General features: G+C 43.2%; 2 protein-coding genes across 4 annotated transcripts in view; one reads left to right on the forward strand and one right to left on the reverse strand.

The window, feature by feature from the left end:
* Positions 1-9,503, forward strand: LOC308315055 (DNA damage-regulated autophagy modulator protein 2-like; the record flags this gene model as incomplete). The annotated part of the gene is made up of 7 exons (XM_080762878.1): positions 1-131; positions 1,326-1,393; positions 3,793-3,935; positions 5,279-5,456; positions 5,576-5,658; positions 7,263-7,355; positions 9,381-9,503. The coding sequence occupies 7 exons, from the start codon at positions 1-3 to the stop codon at positions 9,501-9,503; spliced, it is 819 nt and encodes a 272-aa protein (XP_080619004.1).
* Positions 9,504-9,831: 328 nt separating this feature from the next.
* The window catches only part of LOC308316316 (DENN domain-containing protein 2D-like), a 34,653-nt gene continuing 21,928 nt past the window's right edge, over positions 9,832-22,556 (reverse strand). For 2 of the 3 annotated variants that reach the window (XM_080764863.1, XM_080764865.1), the window contains 8 exons: positions 20,608-20,685; positions 19,813-19,953; positions 15,569-15,717; positions 13,703-13,877; positions 13,049-13,099; positions 12,828-12,909; positions 12,294-12,542; positions 10,154-11,729 (listed from right to left, as the gene is read on the reverse strand). In XM_080764863.1, coding sequence (XP_080620989.1) covers positions 11,662-11,729; positions 12,294-12,542; positions 12,828-12,909; positions 13,049-13,099; positions 13,703-13,877; positions 15,569-15,717; positions 19,813-19,953; positions 20,608-20,685 — 993 coding nt within the window. In that variant the 3' untranslated portion in view covers positions 10,154-11,661. Of the gene's footprint in view, positions 10,099-10,153; positions 11,730-12,293; positions 12,543-12,827; positions 12,910-13,048; positions 13,100-13,702; positions 13,878-15,568; positions 15,718-19,812; positions 19,954-20,607; positions 20,686-22,556 lie in introns of those variants that run through there. The other variant, XM_080764864.1, reaches the window with a different exon arrangement.

A 22,556-nucleotide genomic window follows, 5' to 3' on the forward strand; every position in this document is an offset into this window, starting at 1 on the left:
ATGTGGTGGTTCCAGAGGGGGGTCTCTGTCCTCCCGGCTTTATTAGTGACCTGGTCATCTGGCACGTTCATCATCAACTATGTCATTGCTGTGCTGCTGGGACACATAGATCCTCTCATACCTTACATCAGGTATGTGCTGCAGGCAGTGGCGGAAAGTTCTTATAACGGCAGGGGGTTCATGCAGCCACGCAGGGGTGGGCAACTTTGAAGATGGAGAGAGAGAGAGGGACACTATAGTTCCACACTCACTCCAGAGGGCCACTATAGTTCCACACTCACTTCAGAGGGCCACTATAACAATTTAGGCATTTATCAGACGCTCTTAATCCAGAGCGATTTACATTAAGCAATAACAAAAAGCATGGCAATACATCACATACTATAGTTCCACACTCACTCCAGAGGGACACTATAGTTCCACATTCACTCCAGAGAGCCACTATAGAGCGTCGCAGTCCCTCCCCCTTTCAGAACGACGAGTGGCCCAGGAAATTAAATGCAATGCATTTCTCCCATAGGATTTTCTTTAAGTATTTATTTATTATTACAAATCATGACAATGAACACAATATTTTGGGCCGATCAAATCATTAGAAAGAAGAAAATAAAGGCAGGAGACAACACTATTTGTTTTGTTTGTCTTCTTATAAATTATTTGATCGGCCCAAAACATTGTGTTCATAGTCATGATTTGTCACGATCCGAGGCTTCTTTAAATAAATACTTAAAGAAAATCCTATGGGAGAAATGCATTGCATTTCATTTCCTGGGCCACTCCTCGTTCTGAAAGGGGGAGGGACTGCGACGCTCTATAGTGCCACACTCACTCCAGGGGACACTATAGTTCCACTCTGACTCCAGAGGGACACTATAGTTCCACACTCACTCCAGAGAGCCACTATAGTGCCACACTCACTCCAGAGGGACACATTGCATATACTGTAGTATCAAAAATCGCAGATCGACAAGCTCAAAACACGCCCGCTGCGATGCGTTTTGAGCTTGTAGATCTGCTATATTTGAATTGGGGGTGAGCGTGACACGAAAAGGCTAATGGTGGTGCTATGGTTTTATTTTATACATAATGTCAAAATATTGCAAGTATATGCAGAATACAGCCTATGCTGCATATATATGCCATATTCAGGTTCATATGTGCATGTGGATAAATAAGAAATATATGTCTATATAGCTTATGCAATTTATATTTCCATGTGGGGGGTGCGTCAGCTAGGTTGGGAGGTAACAGGGGGTGCATGGTAACCGTTAAGCTCTAGGTCTCTCAGTGTCTGACACTTTGCGTTGGTTGGATTGTGTTTACAGTGACACGAGCTTGGATGTGCCCGAGCGCTGTCTCTTCGGCTTCATGCTGAGCATCTCTTCCTTTTTAGGTAAACATTTAAAAAATAAATGAATATTGAAGTGACACATCCTGTTTTGACGCCATATCCGCTGTTCAGTGATTCTGTGAGTAAGGGCAGATTCACACTATGGCAGTGTTGATTTCGTGATTTTCGTCGACTAAAACTATGACGAAAAATGTTCGTCGACTACCTTTTTTCACTGAAAAACTAAATGAAAACTAGACTAACACTAAAATATTTCAGATGACTAAAATGTGACTGAAGCTAAATACCAAAATTTGATCTCAAAATCAACACTGCACTATGGCCCCGGGTGCACACTTGGGACCACTTGGCAGATGTTGTGGTAGTGTGAATTCTGTGTACCGTTCCCCTGAGTGGATCACCAAACCATTACCCGGGAGGCCGGGACCACATGGAAGTAGTCTCGGGACCGGTTGATGTGTACTCGGATACGGATCGCTGCCATGTGAAAGCATTAGAATACAGTAGAATGAAGTGTACTCGGATACGGATCGCTGCAATGTGAAAGCAATTAGAATACAGTTGAATGAAGTGTACTCGGATACGGATCGCTGCAATGTGAAAGCAATTAGAATACAGTTGAATGAAGTGTACTCGGATACGGATCGCTGCAATGTGAAAGCAATTAGAATACAGTTGAATGAAGTGTACTCGGATACGGATCGCTGCAATGTGAAAGCAACCCGAGTACACTTATTCTATACAGTTGAATGAAGTGTACTCGGGTTGTGGAAGAATCAAGGCCAATGTGAATCATGGCCAGCAAGGACCAGGGAACCGTATTCTGGAACAGTTTGAATCAAACGGACTCAGTGTGAATCTGCCCTAAAACCTGAACATGTGAGATTTGTGGTCGGTAGAGTCTAAGGGCCGATTCATACTCCTATTTTACCGCTGTTACGGTGCTGTAGTGCCGAAATGATTTCGGCTCGTCAGAAATTTTCAGTAGCACCGAAGAGACGACTTTAGGACGGTACCCGTCCCCCCCCCGAACCTCAAATGACGTCACATTGTAGGCTCTACAGCGCCGAACCGACTTTTATTTGGCTCTAAAATAGGAGTATGAATCGGCCCTAATGCTGCGTTCACACTGCCAGATAAAAAGCGACACTACAGCAGCGTGCGTCCGACGAGCAAGAAAAGTATTAAATAAAACAAAGAGCATTTCATTTTTCTCCATCATACTAACAGAAATTGTGTGGAGAGAGAAATGGTGAAACGCCGTTGTGTAGCTGCAGTTAAAGCCTGCTCAACTTGCATTGTAGATTTTGTAGCAGATACAAATGTCGGGTGTCGGGTGCATCTTGAAGTTGCTGGTTTCCATTGAAAATGAATGTAGCCTGTAGCTTTGTTTGCCAGCGTGAACCCAGCATTAAGCCCGATTTATAAATGACTTTGATGACTTAGCTATGCACCGTGTCAAATACTGAAAATAGCGCTGCTATTTTTTGGGGCATGTGATACCACCGACCGCACAACTATTACAAAGCAAGCCTTTAAAGGTTGCCCCTTTCAAAAGCCCACAAATCCTGTTTCACGGCTGTGATTTGTGAAAATGTTTCGTTTTTGGAGTGCTTAAAAAACAAACAGTCGAGTGATAAATGCAGAAAGAAAAGTTTGTATTTCCAAAAAAACAATGGATTCAAAATAATACAAATTGTAGTCTTTTCAAAAACTGTCGGGGGAAACTAAACTGCCCATAAATTAACAGCAAACAAAGGTAAAACAAAATGCTCTGGCGTGGCCCAGGTGGAAGAGGAAGTGTACTGTTTAGTTTGGCTCTTTTACAGTGATTGGACACACACACACACACACACACACACACACACACACACACACACACACACACACACACACACACACACACACACAGACAGAGGCCATAGGGTCAAAACTCAATTAAAATTAAAAAAACACGAATGAAAAATGCAACACTATAATAACCATAGGCTACTAAAGAAAAGGCGGCGATCCGAACACTCCGAGTGTGTTAGGTTTGTTAGGTGGTGAAAAACAACCATGCTGTTTTCGTGCTCAGACGCACCCACCCAGCCAGCCACACACATAGCTCCATAAAGGAGTGGTTGCACCACTCAAAAAACATGAGGAGAGGGTAGGATAAAAAAAAGAAGAGGCCGACAGTTTCGATTCTAACAGAGTCTTCATCAGGGCAAGTAAATAAAGTACATCTTTTTTTATCCTACCCTCTCCTCATGTTTTACTTTTTGAGTGCTTGTCTTTCTTGTATTCCAGTCCCACTGATCCTTGAAGCACCAGCCCTACTTTACATTATAATTTTTTGAGCATCTGGTTGATTTTCTTTTTGTCACTATAATAACCATAATGAGGATCTAGCTCAGTAACTGACTGTACATTGTTCTTGTACCCAACGTCCGTTGCAGGTGTAGCTACAGTGTATGTGCGCTACAAGCAGGTGGAAGCCCTGGCCATAGGGGGAGAGCAGAGGCTATATCGGCTCAACTTTGCAGGCCTGGCCCTGGGCCTTCTCAGCTCCCTGGGCATGTGCATTGTTGCCAATGTTCAGGTAAATTGTACTTTGGTCCCATGAATATGAATCCAGCACCGCTGTACATTTATTATTTATAGTTACTTAGAACTAAACTAGCTCACTCTAAGTGCGACCTGTCACTTGTTTAAACCCTCATACCTTGTCCCAGCTGTTTAACTTTCTTTAGTCATCTGAACATATTCTGTAAAGGCAGAGCCATGGAAAAGTGATTTTCAGACTTGATGTTTTTCCTAGTATCTAGTAAGGCATTCCAATTAAATGCTTTTGTGACATAACATCTGTTTTTCCATCTACTCTCTCTGTATTGAGTTGTACTTGAAATGTACTGTAATTCTGCAAACTGTTAATAAATCAATCAATCAAAGCATCTCAGAGTAGGGCTGTGGACAGTAAAGACTACCTATAACATCATGTGTGAATTCCAAACGAATGGAAACTACAGTATTTCTCTTCCTTGAAAGTTAGCACACTGAAATAGATCCCGTTGTTCTTGCATCAATGAATAAAAATAAAAAAAGTTCATTACCACCAGCCCGGACAGTTAGCTCAACTGTCTGGGCACCTAGACTGCCAAGCCAGCCGGATGGCGTGCCGCGGATTCGACTCCCGAGCCTGATGGCCTTTTGCTGTGTCACTCCCAATATCTCTCACCCTTTCCTGCCTGTCTACTGTCAATATAATAAAAAGTCCCAAAACAAATCTACAATTTACCAAAGAAAAAGGTTTATTACCACCAACGTCATCGCTAGGTATTTTCGAACCATCCACACAGACTACCTCTGAGACACAGAGCCTTTCTTCCAGCCAATAGGCTATATGCACACACGCCATTTTGGAAAGAACTTGGGGCCCCTTCCCTTCTTCCTTCATAGTTGTTACTGCTGATACTAATGAAGGCTCTGTTTCATTCTGGTCAAAAAACTACAGAGGTGTACACAAAGTGTCCTTGAGTGGGTTCCAAAGTGTGTAACTCTGAGAGTGTACACAAATGGAACCAAATGGTTTGGTTCCATTTGTACACTCCCAGAATTATGGGGTCCCTTGAAATTAAAAAATAGTTTGAGAGATGGGAACAGAGCCTTAAGTAGTAGTATCATCTGTAACACCTGAAGGAAGTAGGAAGAGTAGGAAGAGTTATTCTGTGTGCATAGAGCCCATTCCAATCAGGGGTCGCCACTGTGTTTCGATATCCGTTTCCATCTGCTTATATTCTCTTGCATGCCCATATTGGGTCTCTTGTTGCTGCACCATCAGCAGCTGCTGAAACGATTCCCTGTTTCCTCTCGGGGGACTTCTGTGAGGTCTCTTATACTAATCTCGTATTATCTTTTTGTTCTTTTGTTGTTTTGTTTTTTTAGAAAAGTGCCATCATCTCTGTTCACCTGGTGGGGGCGGGGCTGACGTTCGGCGCGGGCTCCCTCTACATCCTGGTGCAGACGGGCCTGTCCTATCACATGCAGCCGCGCTTCCATGGCAGGGACATCCTGTGGGCGCGCACCGTGGTGGGGCTGTGGACCATGGCCAGCATCGTCACATGTATGTTCAGAGCCGAGAGCTGATTTTGTCGACTAATAATACTATGACGAAAATGCCCATAGCATTGTATGTGCCCGAGAGATCTAACGCTGTTGTATCTCTCTTTCTATTCCACACAGTGTTTGTTTCATCGGTGGTACTTTATGATGACCTGCCAGACGTAGAGGTGACCAGCAAACTCAACTGGACACCGGGGGAGAAGGTCAGTGAACCAAATTATTATGACCTGCTACGAGGCATCAGTGTTCATTTTTTCACAATAGTTTGTGAAAAAATATTGAGCCCTAAACAGTACATTGCACTGTTTGCATTTTTCTTATTGTCTAATAAAATATTCAATTCAACGCATGGAATTCAATGGCCCAAACCACACCAAAGGGTCAAGACGGTTTTAGCGTTAACTCCTTGCAACCGGTTGGACCCAAGGAGTTGCATGGTGACCCTTTGGTGTGGTTAGGGCTTTAGTGTTTTAGATTCTTGTTCATGACTATATATGTGTGAGTGCATGGGACCCGAATAGAAACAAGACCGCAAGGTCTTTCTTTGGAAATCCTTTTGGACCAAAATGCCTGACTGTACCTTGTGCTGTTTGCAGTTTCTCTTTTGTCTAATAAAATATTCAATCAATTAGTCCTAGTTAGTCTTCTGGGAAACCTTAGTCAACTTACTCTTTAGTCTAAACTAACCACACCAAAGGGTCACCATGCAACTCCTTGGGTCCAAACGGTTGCAAGGAGTTAACGCTAAAACCGTCTTGACCCTTTGGTGTGGTTTGGGCCATTGAATTCCATGCATTGAATCACTAGGGTCAACGTGGGTCAACGTGCAACAAGACATATCACATATCACACAGGGACAACACTAAAACAGCCTTAACCCTTTGGTGTGGTTAGGACTGTGGTTAGGACAAAATGAACACTGCAAGCTGCAGGCGTATGTAGTCACTGTCAGGTGGAAACCTTTTATGTTCAAAACTAGAGATTATATAATATTCAGTATTTATAAAAACCTACTTGACACGTTGCAAGCTTGTAGATCGGCTATTTTTGTTACTTTTGTCAAATGTAACAAAATAAACACTTCAAACAAAACATTTCAACCTCATGTTTCACTCAGCGATTCAGCAGCCACACTGCTATGTATTCACACCAGTATCAGCATAGGAGGTGGACATCTACTGGAAAAATCTAGCATCACAACTATTGTTTAACTGATCATATACAATATATCCAAGTTGGTAAAGTTAAGTACAGACCTGCTGCAGCTCCTGTGTGTGTGTGTGTGTGTGTGTGTGTGTGTGCTCCCTCCACACCATTCATCTCACTACTGCTTTTATCAAGCTGGTGGTGACTGATCAGTGATTGCTGACTGGTTAGTGATTGTTAAATGCTGTGACTAGTCAGTGGCGCGTGCTTAATAGGGAGAACCTCTGTGATTGGCAGTTCTCATTTTTGCACCTATGCCTAAACCTAACCCTAACATCAGTAAAACTATATGCCCACCAGTAGCCTGGGCAGCATTCCTTTTCGGGTTTATGATCCGGTCGGGAGCGGATGTCGTAGTCATAGTTGTAGTTATAGTTTTGTAGTCATCAGGATGATATCCTTACGTCATGTTGTAGTCATAGTTTTGTAGTCCTTCTGGGGAGGTCCCTGGAACAACATATTTTCAGATTGGGGTCCTTGACATGAAATATTAGAGCACCACTGACATAGAAACATGGGTTTTTCAGAAAATTGTCATGAGTTAGAAGACATTTTTAAAATGTTGATGTCAGGCCTAAATGCCGGGTATCCTTATTTGCAGGGTTACGCAGCCCACCTGGTCAGCACAGCAGCTGAGTGGTCCTTGGCCTTCTCCTTCATCTTGTTCTTCCTCACCTACATCAAAGACTTCCAGGTATAAGAGAAGCTGCTCCACTAACTTCATTCAAGACGAGATTTGTTTCTCTGGAATAAATTGATGCACTCGGGTGGTGCAGGAGGTAAGATTCCTGCCCACCACTGTGGTCACTGCCTTTACCCCTTATCCCTAAACGTCTTTGCCTTTTTGCCTTTTATTGATAGTATCAAGTGAAGACTGACATGCAGCAAAAGTCGTCATGAACGGGACTCGAACACGTGATGCACTGTCAGGCTAGACTGAACTTATATGTGGCATGCGCTTGGACCGCTAGGCCAGTGATACTCAACCTCAGGCCCGCGGGCCACATCAGGCCCGCGGGACCATTATGACTGGCCCACCAATGAAAATCTAAAAAAAAGAAGAAAAATAAATAAATCTGAATGAAGTTATCTTTAATTACATTATTATAAGTAATACTATTAGAGTTGTACTATTACTCGAACGAAAATAAAAGCTTGGGGGGGGGGGGGGGGGGGGGAGATGCAATGCAAATGAAAGACATGTACTGTGTATCCCTATTCCCTGACATAATTTTATAGCTAAACGGACAGAATTCTATTTTATTTGAATGATGAAACCCAGCTGCCATTAATAGTTGGAAATGGAAATGGAAATTGCGGAAATTGCGGAAATGGAAATTGTAATTGCGGAAATGGTGGAAATGGAAATTGCGTAAATTTCGGAAATGCGGAAATGGAAATTGCGGAAATTGCGGAAATTGAAATTGCAGAAATTGCGGAAATGGTGGAAATGGAAATTGCGGAAATTGCGGAAATGGTAATTGCAGAAATTGCGGAAATTGCTCTTCACTTATAGCTATCTATTTTCAGGTAGATTGTTTTATTTTACTCAGTCAGCCATATCACTACTCATTTTTTTTCATGAAAAAGGTCATAGCTGGGTAATCTATTTTCAGGCAAATTGTGTTTATTGTATTTTATTTTACTCAGCCATAACAATTTATTTTCTGTTAACCAACTTGCTGGCTGGCAGGCAGGCAGACAGCTACTCATAGACAGGCAGACAGACAGACAGCTACTCATGGAGAATTGGACAGGCAATAAAGCAATTGAAAGAGAGAAGTTATCAAGTATCATTAATGTCGTAATTTTATCTACTGGCCCCTGGCCCCTTGCCATTTTTGTAATGTGGCGGCTGTGGCCCACAGGTAAATCTATTTGAGTATCCCTGCGCTAGGCCATTTTACATGTTTCAAATAGCCGATCTACATCGACACATTGTGAGCTTGTAGATTGGCTATTTGAACTATTCAAACATGTTTTTCAAAATGGTAAAAAAAAGTAGTGTAGGGATCATAATGGGTAAGACACTGGCGAAAAATAGGGCCCTAGGGATTCAAATTCTCCGGTTGGCCCTGGCTTGTCCTGGCATCCCAAACCAACACTAATTGGCCATGTTTAAGGGAACCCATCAGCAAATAAAGGAGAAACGGTGCCCTCTTTTCTTTTTAATTTGACGTGAGTCAACAGTCTTGTTCAAGAGACTATAGGCAAAAAGAAGCAAACCAGTGATGATGACACATACTGTAATCACCTGCATCCTCACTAAGACCAACCAGTAGGGGTCAGCAGAGACAAGGGATTACAGTACAAAGGGACTTGGAAATTTGACACAGAATGACAAAATTGGGAGAGGGTGTAACTAAAAAAATATATGTTTCAATCACTGCATGGGCTTTACTGAATGACAGCTATTTTCAAAAATAATTGTAAAAGCATGCCCAAATAAGCAACTACACTTCAGAAACAAGCCAAAACTAAAGCAACACGCAACTATGAATATAAAGCTATGTTACAGGAAAACTAGACCAAAGTCGCTTATAATAAGCAGAACTGGAAACACTGCAAAAGGCTAATTTGCATGGGGAAAAATTATGTTTCGTCGAACCAACTGGTTTGTGCAGATTAAAAATGCTAGTCTGTTGCAATCGGACTAGTCTGAACGAGACCGTTTGGTGAGGTGAGTCACCTTAATGAAGAGAGTCCTGTTTTTGTGCAGAAACTGGACATGCGGGTGCAGGCTGTGCTGCAGAGTAACCACCTGTACGACTACAGTCACTACGACGTTAGAGCTCACCTGGACCACGAGGAACAGTCCCCACTGCTGGCAGGGAGCATCTGACATGAAGACACCGAGGAGCCAAGCGCCGTTTCCTCATAGGCCTTCTTTCACGCACAATTTGTATTTTCAATGGAAATGCTGTACATATTATGTATGTTCATTCTGACATTTATTGAAATGTCAGATTTTGCTGGTACCAAGTAAAAAAAAACAACAAGTACTGGGGGCTGTAGTTTACAGAACCTCGTCATAATACTATCTTTATCTGTGACAGTTAACTAGCTGTGTTGCCACAGTAGACTGTAGGTCAAGTTTGATGTGAAGTCCATTTTGCTGCTCACTGAATAATTATGAACATGTTTCCATTGATTTGATGTGAATTAATTAAATTGTTGCTCTTTAAAAACATGATTTATAATTTATAATGGTAAATATAGCGCCTTTATCCAAGGCGCTTTACATAATATTGTACATTACATTCACACACCGATGCCGGAGGAAACCATGCAAGGCACCAACCTGCACATCGGGAGCAATTAGGGGTTCAGTGTCTTGCACAAGGACACTAACTCTGTGTGGTTCCCATCTGGTCACTCTACCTCTGAGCCACTGCTGCCCCGTACATCTGTGCGCCCCAGCACATCTGTGGGTGCAACTGGTAAATATAGGCTACATGCAATTACATTTACAAAGAAAATGAAGAAATGCCGTTGAAAATTAACTAGTCTTTATTTGAAATGATCTTGTTCTGTCCGTCACATTGACAGTCGCAGACCTTGGCCACAGGAAGAGAACCAGCAGTGGAATTGAAAAACTAAAAAAGCCTCTGACCTTTTGAAATGTCAACAACACGGGGTTTCCAAAAGCTCTGGAATCATAGGACTAGAATGTGATGCATGTCAAAGACGGAACGTCAGGTTGGCTCCTGCACACCTTCACTTGAAACCTCTTAACCCATTTAGACCAGAGGACGATTCTACAAATGCCTTCTAAGACAGTTTTCTGAAAGAACCTCTGTTTCTATGTCAGTGGTTCTCAAAGTTTTTCAGCCTTAACCCGCCCAGAACAGGTCCACAACAATGCAACTCCATGCAATCATTATTCCCAATGGCAGTTGCAAGGAGTTGCATTGTTGTGGAGAGTGGACAGGCCTTATACAAGCTGTTTTGTTGCAAGGAGTTGCGACTAGTTGCATTGGTGCGGTCTTGGCCTTCAGTCTGTGACGATATCAAAACTATATATATAGATAGATAGATAGATAGATAGATAGATAGATTATATATAAATAATAGGCCTATACAGCAGTAACTGCTGCTAAACTATCTATAGGCCTATACAGCAGTTACTATCTATAGTTCCTATACAGCAGTAACTGCCTGGCACCGCAGCACAGGCATTCACTGCTCTCAGTGATAGAAAGTACATTTTGAGGTAGCATTTCTACTTGTATAATTTAAACTTTCTGCAGCAGTGTTGATTTTGACAGCACTTTAGTTTTAGTATCTTGAATAGTTTTCATTTAGTTTTAGTCACCTGAAATAATTTAGTGTTAGTCTAGCTTTAGTTGACTAAATATCCTGACTAAAATGTATTTTGGCGGGCCTTGATGCCGTCGTAATGTGTATAAGTGTAAGTGTAAAATGACATACTGGATCTCTTGTCCACTAGTCCCTTCCTAACATTTTAGTCTACTTTTTATTTATTGACAACATTGTCAACATATTTAGCCTTAGTTTTACTCATCGTAGCTTATTTCTATTTCGTTTCCGTCGGTGAAAAAAGGTAGTCGACGAAATCAACATAAGAATACTTTGCTTCTTCCACCACTGACAGTCAGTCCGACTCTGCTGTGTACAAATACATTCTGGAATGATTGAATGAAGTATGTTCCTATGACTGCTGTGTACAAAAACATTCTGGAAGGATTGAGTGAAGTATGTTGTTATGACTATACTGTGTACAAATACATTCTGGAAGGATTGAGTGAAGTATGTCCTATGACTCCAGACTTCTGGAACGTCCCGTGTGCCTCATACAGTAGCAGCAACATTTAAAGAAACTAGAACAACGCTACACAATACACATTAATTAATAAAAACACATTATTTACATCACACTGAACATCAACATTTTGTACTCTAAAACCTTTAAAATTCACATCTTAATCCCTTATATACAGATAATGGTCACGTATACACAGTGTAATTTACCAAAGTGATTAGTGTTTCTTTGGCTTTTTCTCCCGTTTCTTTTCCTGGTACTCGACAGTCTTTTTGTGAAATATTCCTGTGGGAATTAAATAATGGGAAAAAGGTCAGTAAAAATCCCACACATTACCTAGAATGTTAATATTGTGAAGGTAAACCACTTGGGGTTTCATAATTATAGGCGATAGGCAACGTTCTTATTTCTTAAATAGGTAATCTACAATCACACAAAATAGAACATACCGTAGCCTAAATATAAACAAAAAAATACACCGTTATCGGTACGCATGATATACACATTTTGGCCGATATCCAATTACTGATTATTTGCATGGTGTGTGGGGTGGAAATAGTTGGCATAACGACTATTGAGGAGGAAAAAAGGCCTAAAAAGCTCAATAAAAAAGAAATATTGCAAAGAATAGAATACGATAGTCAGGATAGTTCCATTAGTCTCGCGTTGCCAGACTGTTAGTTGCCTGGCCACGCGAGACTACCCTGTCCTAGCCTAGCCAGCTCTCACCTTCGTGAGACTACCCTGTCCTAGGCTAGCCAGCTCTCACCTTGGTGAGACTACCCTGTCCTAGCCTAGCCAGCTCTCACCTTGGTGAGACTACCCTGTCCTAGGCTAGCCAGCTCTCACCTTGGTGCGACCCTGTGTGCCTCTGCTCCACCTCCTGGATGAAGAGGTCAAACATCTGCGTCATGATGAACTTCTTCACAAAGTGCCGCGTGGTCTTGGAGTCGATGGCCTTGTAGAAGCTCCTCTTCTGGAACACCCCGCTGACGTCGGCCGCCGCGCCGTGCTTCACGTACGAGGCGTAGTGGCCCACCGTCCTCACAAAGAACTGCAGGAAGGCTTCGGAGACAATGCTGTTCAGCTCTTCCACGGCTGAAAGGGAAGGTCACACGCACAGCGCTCTGTGTTCACAACAAAGGTATTTCTGAGTAGCGTACATTTTGAAATGCCATGGAATAGTCATGGTAATGTTGGGAAATATTTTTTGTGCCAGGGTCCCACATACAAGAAACCAAGAAGATTGTTACATGCTCGTCATTGCGATGCATTGTGAGCTTGATGCATTTAGGGGCAAAGTGGTTAAACTCTGTTTGCTCCAGTAGTACAACAATGTAAACATTTGCTGAGAGTTTGACTTCAAGCCCAGTTTGTACTCACTAGGGTTTTCTTTTCTCTGTTTCAGTGCCTGTAATATCTCGGCCTGGAGCTTAGGGGGCAGAATGTCCTTCTCGTCACCAATCTGGAAACAAAGGGGTTTCACATTAACACCGACAGGGACTGTAAGTTTCACACAATAAATTGTTCTCAAACTCTCACATTTTGTAGAATGTATGTAATTTGAAACAAACGGAGAATAAAAATAGACTTGTGAAACTTACAGAAAACAGGAATGTCTCCTGCCTATCTTCGGACAAGTCCACCACAAGCAACTGTAGAAGAAGAAGAAATGCAGATATTAGTTCACTACCGTCTAGTTTGAATGACGGAACCATTTGAATGTTGTGAATGGACACCGAGATCAATGGTACTCTCTCATTAATCCACAAATATTGAAATGTTGTCTTTTTTATGTCGGATGTGATTGTATTTAGTTCATAAAGTCAACAACTATAAGGCATTTCAAAGGCATTTGAAATTACATAAAAATACTACTTTTCAGGATTCCAATTAAAAAATAGCAAAAGATTATTCCAAATTTCAATTCAAATATAGCCGTTTAAAGCGTTTTGAGGGGTGCATACTTAGTTTAGACTAGTCATTGGTTAGACATGGGTTAAGGTTAGGTTTAGGTGTGCTGCCCCGTGGGAGGTTAGATTTAGGGTGAGCGTTTGAGATAGGTTGTACTTGTAGGACTAATGACTGGTCTAACCAATGTCTAAATCAAAAACTGTCTAAACTAAGTACTGCACCCGTTTTGAGCTGGTAGATTGGTTATTTTTTACAGTAATATGCACCCTCTGGAGTGAGTGTGGGAATAATAGTGGCCCTCCCCATGGTCAACGTTGCCCATCCAACCCCTGCTGTAACCTCACATCAGCGCTCTGGTCGGTGACCAGATCCAGCAAGCGTTTCTGGACCCCCAGCAGGTACGGCGTCGGGGCCGAGACCACGTCGATGAGGATTGTTGGAACAATGGAGATGTAGGTGTGCTGCCAGGTGAACGGATAGAGGAGTGCCGTCACTGCGTGGATGACCTGCGATAAGGTGCTGGGCAGAGAGACAAATGGACTAAGGTCAGTTGAACACTTATTAGGGGAATGGGGCTCAAACAGGCAGCCAACCGGTTTCTTTTGTTTATAGTGGGAAATTTGGTTTATTTTATTGGCCTAAAATATTGTCTATAACAAAAAAACATCGCATGGATGCACCTGGGACGTATCCTCAGTGATGTATCCTGAGGTCAACGGGGTTTCGGGTCTCGCAACATCATACCCCTCACTCAGGCGACCCAGCCGGGAGTGATCAAGTCCCGACTTACGTCCCAGTAGCTACCCTAAATCAGTCCCATTAGGGAAAAACCAGGGGCACACAATCCGTTGGAACTACTCCAGAACTACTCTGCCAGGGCTGGGAGGTACACTTCTGGCACATGGAGGGACTAAGCTCTGTGGGTTGTCTCCTGTCCGGGCCCCTCCTACGTCTCACCAGGTCCACTCCTGCTCTCACCAGAGCGAGGACCTGTGCGTTGCACCAGAGTCCCAGCACCAGACAGTTCATTCAGGAGTGGTGTCCAATGGTTCCGCAGGGTCATGGTACTGCGGTTCCGCTTGCTGCTTGCATGGCCCTCCTAAAGGCCTCACCGAGGGTTGTTGGGCTTCCTCCTCACGGAGGACACAGGCTGGGGCGCTAACCCATACTGCTGACCCGGTTGCCGTCTACATTCCGGCTGCCACCCGTCTCTCCGGTGGTCACCAGACTATACCTGGTTGTCACATAGTCTATTCCTATGAGTCACTATAAATAGAAGAACTATAACAAGGATGCACCTGGGACGTATCCTCAGTGATGTATCCTGAGGTCAACAGGGTTTCAGGTCTCGCAACATCATACCCCTCACTCAGGCGACCCAGCCGGGAGTCCCAGTAGCTACCCTCAATCAGTCCCATTAGGGAAAAACCAGGGGCACACAATCCGTTGGAACTACTCCAGAACTACTCTGCCAGGGCTGGGAGGTACACTTCTGGCACATGGAGGGACTAGGCTCTGTGGTCTATAATATACTGTATACATTCATGGAGTCACTTGCTGGGTATTTTTAAGTGGTGCAACCACTTCATTAAGTAGCTTTGTGTGTGCCTGGGTGCCTGGGTCTGAGCACGAAAATAGCATTTGGTTGGTTTTCAAAACCAAGTGTCACTGTTGTGCAGCCCAACACACACATACATATTAACTGTATATATGATGATTTCAGGTGTATCAGTACAGTACAGTAGGGGGGATATATGTGACCATACCATTAACATCCTATATAAGGCAATATTTACAAAATGTCCTTATGCTTCATGTAGCATGTGACATGTTCAAACTAGGGCTTTTTCATTATTCTGAATCCATTCCAAGCTATTTTTGAAAAATTGTGAAAATGTGCCTCAAATCTTTGAATATATATTCTTTCAGAGCGAACGTCTTTAACTAAAATCTTTGCTTCTGGGGGGGTCCCTGGAACAACATATTTTCAGATGGGGGTCGGCAGCCAATTACATATAATTTTTGGGGTCCTTGACATGAAATATTGAGAACCACTGATACAGAAACATGAGGTTTTTCCAGAAAATTGTCATGATTTAGAAGACATTTTTTAAATTTCGACGTCAGGACTAAATGGGTTTGGACACAGGTGATGGCATTGGTTAACTACATTTATGCTAGCAGCTAGCAGCAGAAAAAGAGTTTAATACCCCAGCTCATCGGCGATGAAGACGATCCGCCGCTCCAGGACGGCGGCGCCAAACACCACCATCACCTCGTCGTCGCTCAGACAGCGGAAGAGCGTGTCGAAGCTGACGTGCTCCAGCCACGAGTCCAACGGACGCGTCAGCCTGATGATCTGGGGAGGACATGACAGATAAGATAAGATACCCTGAGTCACTGATTGATTTGGACAGCAAATTTAGATTTTTTGTTTAGCCAGTCTTTTGAATAAAACTTAAAGGACAACTTTGGTTTGGTTTTTTTCAACCAATGTTCATGTGCTGCTTTCTTTCGTTTCAGCGATGTTATCTGTTTTTGACAGGGGCATTACCAAGTGTATCAGAGAAGATAGCAGTAAGGAGGATGACACTAGCTGGCCACTGCCACCAACATCAAGAAGTCCCGGTCAAAAAGCTTGTACTGTGGGAACCAACACACGGGCATCGATCGAGAGGACGTCCCACACCTACCTACGTGGACGTACTAAAGAAAGATGCTGGGGCCAGATGTATGGAGAACCGAGATGACTGGAAACGCCGATAGAGGGCTCGTCTGATGGTGGTGGGGGCATTCGAACATGGGGCTAAATATGTATTTCTTCACAAAAGTTTACAGTGATTTCTTTATTAATATTTACTATAGTCCTATTAGACCCCACGAAATTACATCAGGCCACAAAATATCACGGGATCTACTGAATGTGAAGGGGGTACTAGGGGAATACATGGTGTGTATCATAGGCTCAATATGTCAGTTTGTCACCTCCCCCTTCACATTTAATAGATCCCGTGATATGTTGTCTCTCCTAGACTCCCACTAGTCTCTCCCTAACATTTTAGTCCCGAAAATGTCCCGATACACTTTTTCGTTTCCGATCCGATCCCGATACCACAATTTCATACAAAAAGAAAAAAGGTCTTATTTTGAAGTCCACCGACTGGGAATAGTGTTTATAGCTATACAGTATATATCGTTGTGTTTATAGCAGACTCCTCACTCAAATGTGCACTTGCCGTTTCTGACCGAGGCGAAGTCATTGAATTTTGTTACCCTTGTTTAGTCTGATTTTAGTTTTTGAACTGGTCTCGTAGTTTAAAGTAAACAAAGAAGAATAGCCGAGCGGGTGGCCTCAGGGGCAAGCATAATGTAGTGTAGACAGACCACATGAACCCAAGCCAGAGTTTGCTCGGCTCATGTCATTGTGTCCACCTTTAGAGAAGCCACGGACAAAGGGACTATTCATTGACAAGAAGAATCTGTTTACCCCAAGCTGGGAAAAGAAAAAAAACCTAATTCTACCCGTCCCCCTTTGTTGTACTCTTCTTTACACTGGCATTCGTTCTCAGGATTACAATAACACTGAAAACTAATGCTCTGACCCTTGTGCTACTTTCTAATTGGCTGCTTGTAGTGTTCCTGTACAAGTCATTTAAGAGGTTTTCTTCTATGGATATGCTTGTCGGTCTAACAGCGCCAAAGCCAAATGCTTTGCATATACTTTAAATGTGAAATTTCAATGACTAAAGCATAAATTATGTAGTATAATGTCATTACACCACCAGTGGTTCTCAAACGTTTTCATGTCAAACATGCATTTAGACCCCCATCTGAAAAGATTTTGTGCCGGGGACCCCCATAAGAGAAGATTTGTATTAAAATGTTCTTTCTACATTGTTCAAACTACCGGTATTTGAATAGCCCAATTATAAAATAAGTTTAAAATGTTATATTAAAATATATTTTGCTGGTGACACCCTGGAACCTCGAGTCCACTGGTTCTCAAAGTGGGTCCGGGGACCCCTAGGGGTACTTGAGATAGTTCTATGGGGTCCTTAGCTAAATTAGAGATAGTTGGGAACCAAATGGACCCTTATGGGTACACTTTCTGAGTTAAATTAACAGTAATTTTACAGCATAAATGGGGGCCCCAGAGATATAATATAAATGCAATTAAATGGGGGTCCGCGGCCTAGTAATGAACGTCGATTTGGGGGTCCTTGTCGTGAAAAAGTTTGAGAACCACTGCTTTAGTTTACATGGATCCCACTTTGAGAAGCACTGCATTACACTGTGTTTAGATTGTGCAACGGAGCGGAAGGAAGGCTGGAATGTCACATGGTAGAATAGGTAATAGTTTGACCGGAGGGGAGAGAGAGAGGTGGTTACGGTAAAGAAGCGAGGGCAGGCCCAGACAAAAACCTTCCACTGTAACACACCTGCACTGAACACACGCTTAAAAGGTTCTCACTGGGCTGAGCTGTGCCGTCTCTCTCTACCGTCCATTCATTCATACGGAACCACGGAGCTGTGTAGTCTAGGGGAAAAGACTCCCGAGTCACCCTACAGGTACCCGAGTCACCCTACAGGTACCCGAGTCACCCTACAAGTACCCGAGTCACCCTACAGGTACCCGAGTCACCCGTGACAGGTACCAGAGTCACCCTACAGGTACCCGAGTCACCCTACAAGTACCCGAGTCACCCTACAGGTACCCAAGTCACCTTACAGGTACCCGAGTCACCCTACAAGTACCCGAGTCACCCTACAGGTCCCGAGTCACCCTACAGGTACCCGAGTCACCCTACAGTTACCCGAGTCACCCTACAGGTCCCGAGTCACCCTACAGGTACCCGAGTCACCCTACAAGTACCCGAGTCACCCTACAAGTACCCGAGTCACCCTACAAGTATGCTCTCCTCCATACTTAAATATGAAATACTAACTCGTGAGCTTTCTACAAAATAAAAACCTCACTCATGGAAATTGTCGAGCCATTTTTAATAGGTAACATGTGGAATTCTGCTATGTTGTGTGTGTAAATCATTCTCAAATCCTTTCAAAAATCAGTTATTTTCGTATACCTGAAGTATAGTAAGTGGTTGAACACCGCACGCTCACTCTAGCATATCTAGATACTTTTTATTCATGGCTGTGTCCAACAGCAGCAGTATATATAGCTCATGAGTCATGACCTTACGTGGGCCTTTTTTTTCTCCCTACACAAAACAGCTGCTTTCTCCTTTTATTGCAACCTGCTGATACTGGTGTTCATGGCTTTCTTTCTTGTCCTGACTGAGTCATGGTGGAGTCCTCTTCGACCCTTTCTCTGAATGAGCTCTTTCTTGTAGGGCAGCTTGGCTCAGCTGGTTCCCGGAGTAAATGACCGTTATTAAAGAGGAGGACTGGCTAACCCTTTCAGGCCTTCGTGCTGCGTTCACACTGGCAGCTACAAAGCTACCATTCCATTTTTTAATGGAGGCCAGCGACATGAAAATACAGTGACGCCCCAATGTTTCAACGAAATCTACAAAGCTAGTCGCTTTGTACACGGTATTAGGCCAGAAGGTGAATGCATATATTACAAAAGTATTGGAAGTCTACATTTTGACGTGGAACGTATCTGTGTCACCACATTAACCGTTATTTTATACTTTAGCTAGTGAAAAATAGCAGATCTACAAGCTCATAGCCGAGTATCGCGCTACGAGCTTGTAGATATATTTTTTTAAATAATTATACATTTTTATCCCACAATTTTGCAACCCATTTGTTCACCCAGTGTCAATTATCGAATGTAATCCTGGCGCTCTGCCAACCTGGGGGGGGTGGGCAGCGGACTGACCTCATGCTTCCTTCTATGCATTTCACCTGACAGGGGGGAGTTTCCCCAGCCGGACGTAGCACGTGGAAGGAACACGTTATTCCGACCACGGTAGGCCAGGGGGAGGTAGTTCAGAGACCAGGATTACTGCATGTTTTTGACACGGGGAGAACATGCCCTTTCGCCAACCCCGCCTCAGGTATGGACACTGGTGACGTGGAGGAGAGAACACACCCCCAGTGCCCACAGCGTCCCCAGCGGAAATCGAACCCAGTAACTTCTAGCTGTGATGCAACAGCACTAGCGACTGTGCCACCGTGCCTCCAATCTGCGAGCTTGTTGATCTGCGATTCTTTTTTTTAATATATTATATAAATATATATATAAATATATATTATATATGTATATTCCTTCACAGCGAACGTTTTTAACTCAAATATTTGCTTCTGGGGGTCCACGGCCAAATACAGATAATTATGGGGGTCCTTGACATAAAAGAATTTGAGAACCTCCGATAAGTTTTTCCAGAAAGTCAGGATTTAGAATCTTAGAAGAAGTTTTGTAGAATCCGGTCTTGTGTCTTAATGGATTGAAACCAGAGAGGCTGGGAGGAGTATTTTATGTTCTCACCTCAGTGCCAAACTCTGGGATGAAGCTCTTAATCTCCACCGTGTTTCCTGGGGCAGGGAACGGAGACTCCCTCAACTTCTGCATGAACGGGTAGATCATCGCCATGGAGATCTGTCGCCTTTTCTCCACCTCGTCGAAGATCTGACACGAAAAAGAGCATGGCATTGTTTGATTTTGTCGACTAAAAACTATGACGAGAAATCAGTGTTGTTTTTGGCAGCACATTTAGATTTTAGTTTTAGTCATAGTCTCTTCAGTAGTTTTCATTTAGTTTCAGTCACATTTTAGTCACCTGGAATGTTTTAGTGTTAGTCTAGTTTTAGTCGACTAAATATCATAAGATTTTAGTCGACTAAATCTACAGTTGATTTAGTTGACTAAAATGTATTTTGGCGGGCCTTGATGCCGTCGTAATGACGTAATTTTCACTTGCTGAAAATAGCAACGACATAAAATGAAGCCATGATGACTAAAACTCGGACTAAATATACGGTACATTTTGTCAACGGATAAAAACTAGACTTAAAATGTTAGAGTAGATGTAATTTTATGCTCAGGTTTTGCACTTGGACTTGTAGCTTGTAGCATGCATGCAACCTAGGGTAAAATCTGCCATTACAACGCCGCCAAGGCCCGCAAAAATGCATTTTTATCAACGCAACACAAATATAGATTTAGTAGACTAAAATCGTATGATATTTAGTCGACTAAAAATATACTAACACTTCCGTTTGTGTAAGACTGTAAACTTTACAAAGGGTGCTTGGTTGTAAATGCTTTACTTGAAGGACTTACCTTGGAGAAAAGGCCAAAGCATGCCAGTTTGCTGATGATGCAGTATGCTTCTGGTGGACGTGCTCCATCCCCATTGGGCTGGAGTGGGAAAAGACACTAATCATGAACCACTACATTCAATTATTGACAATTTCAGTAAGAAAACTCAAAGCCCAAACCACACCAAAGGGTCGGGTTGGGACAAAATTATTTTTTAAAGGTAAACCACACCATTGCAATGGGTTGCATTGGTGTGGTTGACCTTAAACACAGTTTTGTCCCAAACTGACCCTTTGGTGTGGTTTGGGCTTTAGACAGGGGCGGCGGTAGCTCAGGGGTAGAGTGGCCACAAGGTTGCCAGTTCGAAACCGGCCTCCCCCAGAGTTAGTGTCGAAGTGTCCTTGAGCAAGACACTGAACGACTAATTGCTCCTGATGTGCTGGCTGGTGCCTTGCATGGTTTCCGCCACCATCGGTGTATGAATGTGTGTGTGATTGGGGGAATGTAATCGATGTAAAGCGCCTTGGATAAAGGTGCTATATACATTTACTATTTACAGCGCCCTTTCCTACACTCCTCCTTTCCACCCCCTCAGACGATGGCAGTGTCATCGGAGAACTTCTGCAGTTGGCACATCTCCAAGCAGTGTGTGAAATCTGGGACCAGGGACAAGCTCAGTGGCCTTGTGGTTTGAGTGTCCGCCCTGAGACTGGGAGGTCGGGGGTTCGATCCCCGGACGGGTCATACCAAAGACTCTGAAAAATGGGACCCAGTGCCTCCCTGCTTGGCACTCAGTGTCAAGGGTTGGATTGGGGTTAAGTCCCTGCGACATACTAGCGTCATGTCCTGGGGGTGTACTTGTGCATCAAGCTGCCTCACACTACAGAAACAGGAGAAAGGCCCCTGCCCTATGGGCCTCATGGCTTGGCAGGGCTTACTTTTACAGGATCAAGAGAAGGGGGGCCAGCGCAGACCACGGTGTCAGATGCACAGTCCCCTGTGGAACTCCTGTGTTGCAGACCACGGTGTCAGATGCACAGTCCCCTCAGTCTGACATATTGTGGTCTGTCGGTGAGGTAGTCCATGATCCAGGACACGATGTGTGTGTTGTCAGTCAACATGCAAGAAAGTACAATGCTGTATGTATGGTGTTGAAAGCGCATGAGAAGTGGAGGAATAATATCCCCACAGCACCACTCCCATTGTCCAGGTACTGTATGTGGAAGCCAGATGCAGTAGGACAGGTAGACAAATTGCAGGGGATCCTGTTGCAACACCTGGGGTCTGATGAAGTGGAGAATCAGCCTGTCCAGTGTTCATGAGGTGAGAGGTCAGCGCTACAGGTCTTAAGTCAGTCATAAGAGTAGTCTCCCGAGACAGACTGTTGACTCTGGGTTCTCAGATTGGTGACAGGAAACCGAAAGACACGGAGCGACGTGCAGCAATGGTCTTCGGGATCGGGAATCAAACCCACGACTCACTTTTGCCTTTAGCCTCTTTGACTTCCATCATAAAATGTAAGTTAAATATGTTATAGCCATTTATTTTTTAATATTTTTTATTTATTTTCTTTGTCTCCTCCGCCCCCCTGCAGGAGGTGCTTCTTTTCCAAAATAATTATTAATAAAAATAAATTAAAACAGTAATTGAAAAAACACAGCCCCCCTTATGTATTAGAAGGACAATATCAGTCACCAGAAAAAAGGTTGTGTGTTTTCGATGAATGTACAATCTTAAAATGGAGTTTGAAGCTACAATGGGTTTGTATAGGAAGGGGTGGGGCAACTAAAATGAATATCTATCAAATATCTAAATACTGAATTGAGCAACTTAAAAACTACCTGGGGTGTTCACATAAGATTGAGTAGACAATAAAATGTCCAAAAGTTTTTTTGAAAGTCAAATATCCCTCTTTACAATTATCTTGACCAGGCAGCGTGTGGAGAAAACTGACCAGTAATACAATTATC

The sequence above is a fragment of the Protomyctophum bolini genome, assembly GCF_963924005.1.
Source record: "Protomyctophum bolini genome assembly, chromosome: 5".
Taxonomy (NCBI): domain Eukaryota; kingdom Metazoa; phylum Chordata; class Actinopteri; order Myctophiformes; family Myctophidae; genus Protomyctophum; species Protomyctophum bolini.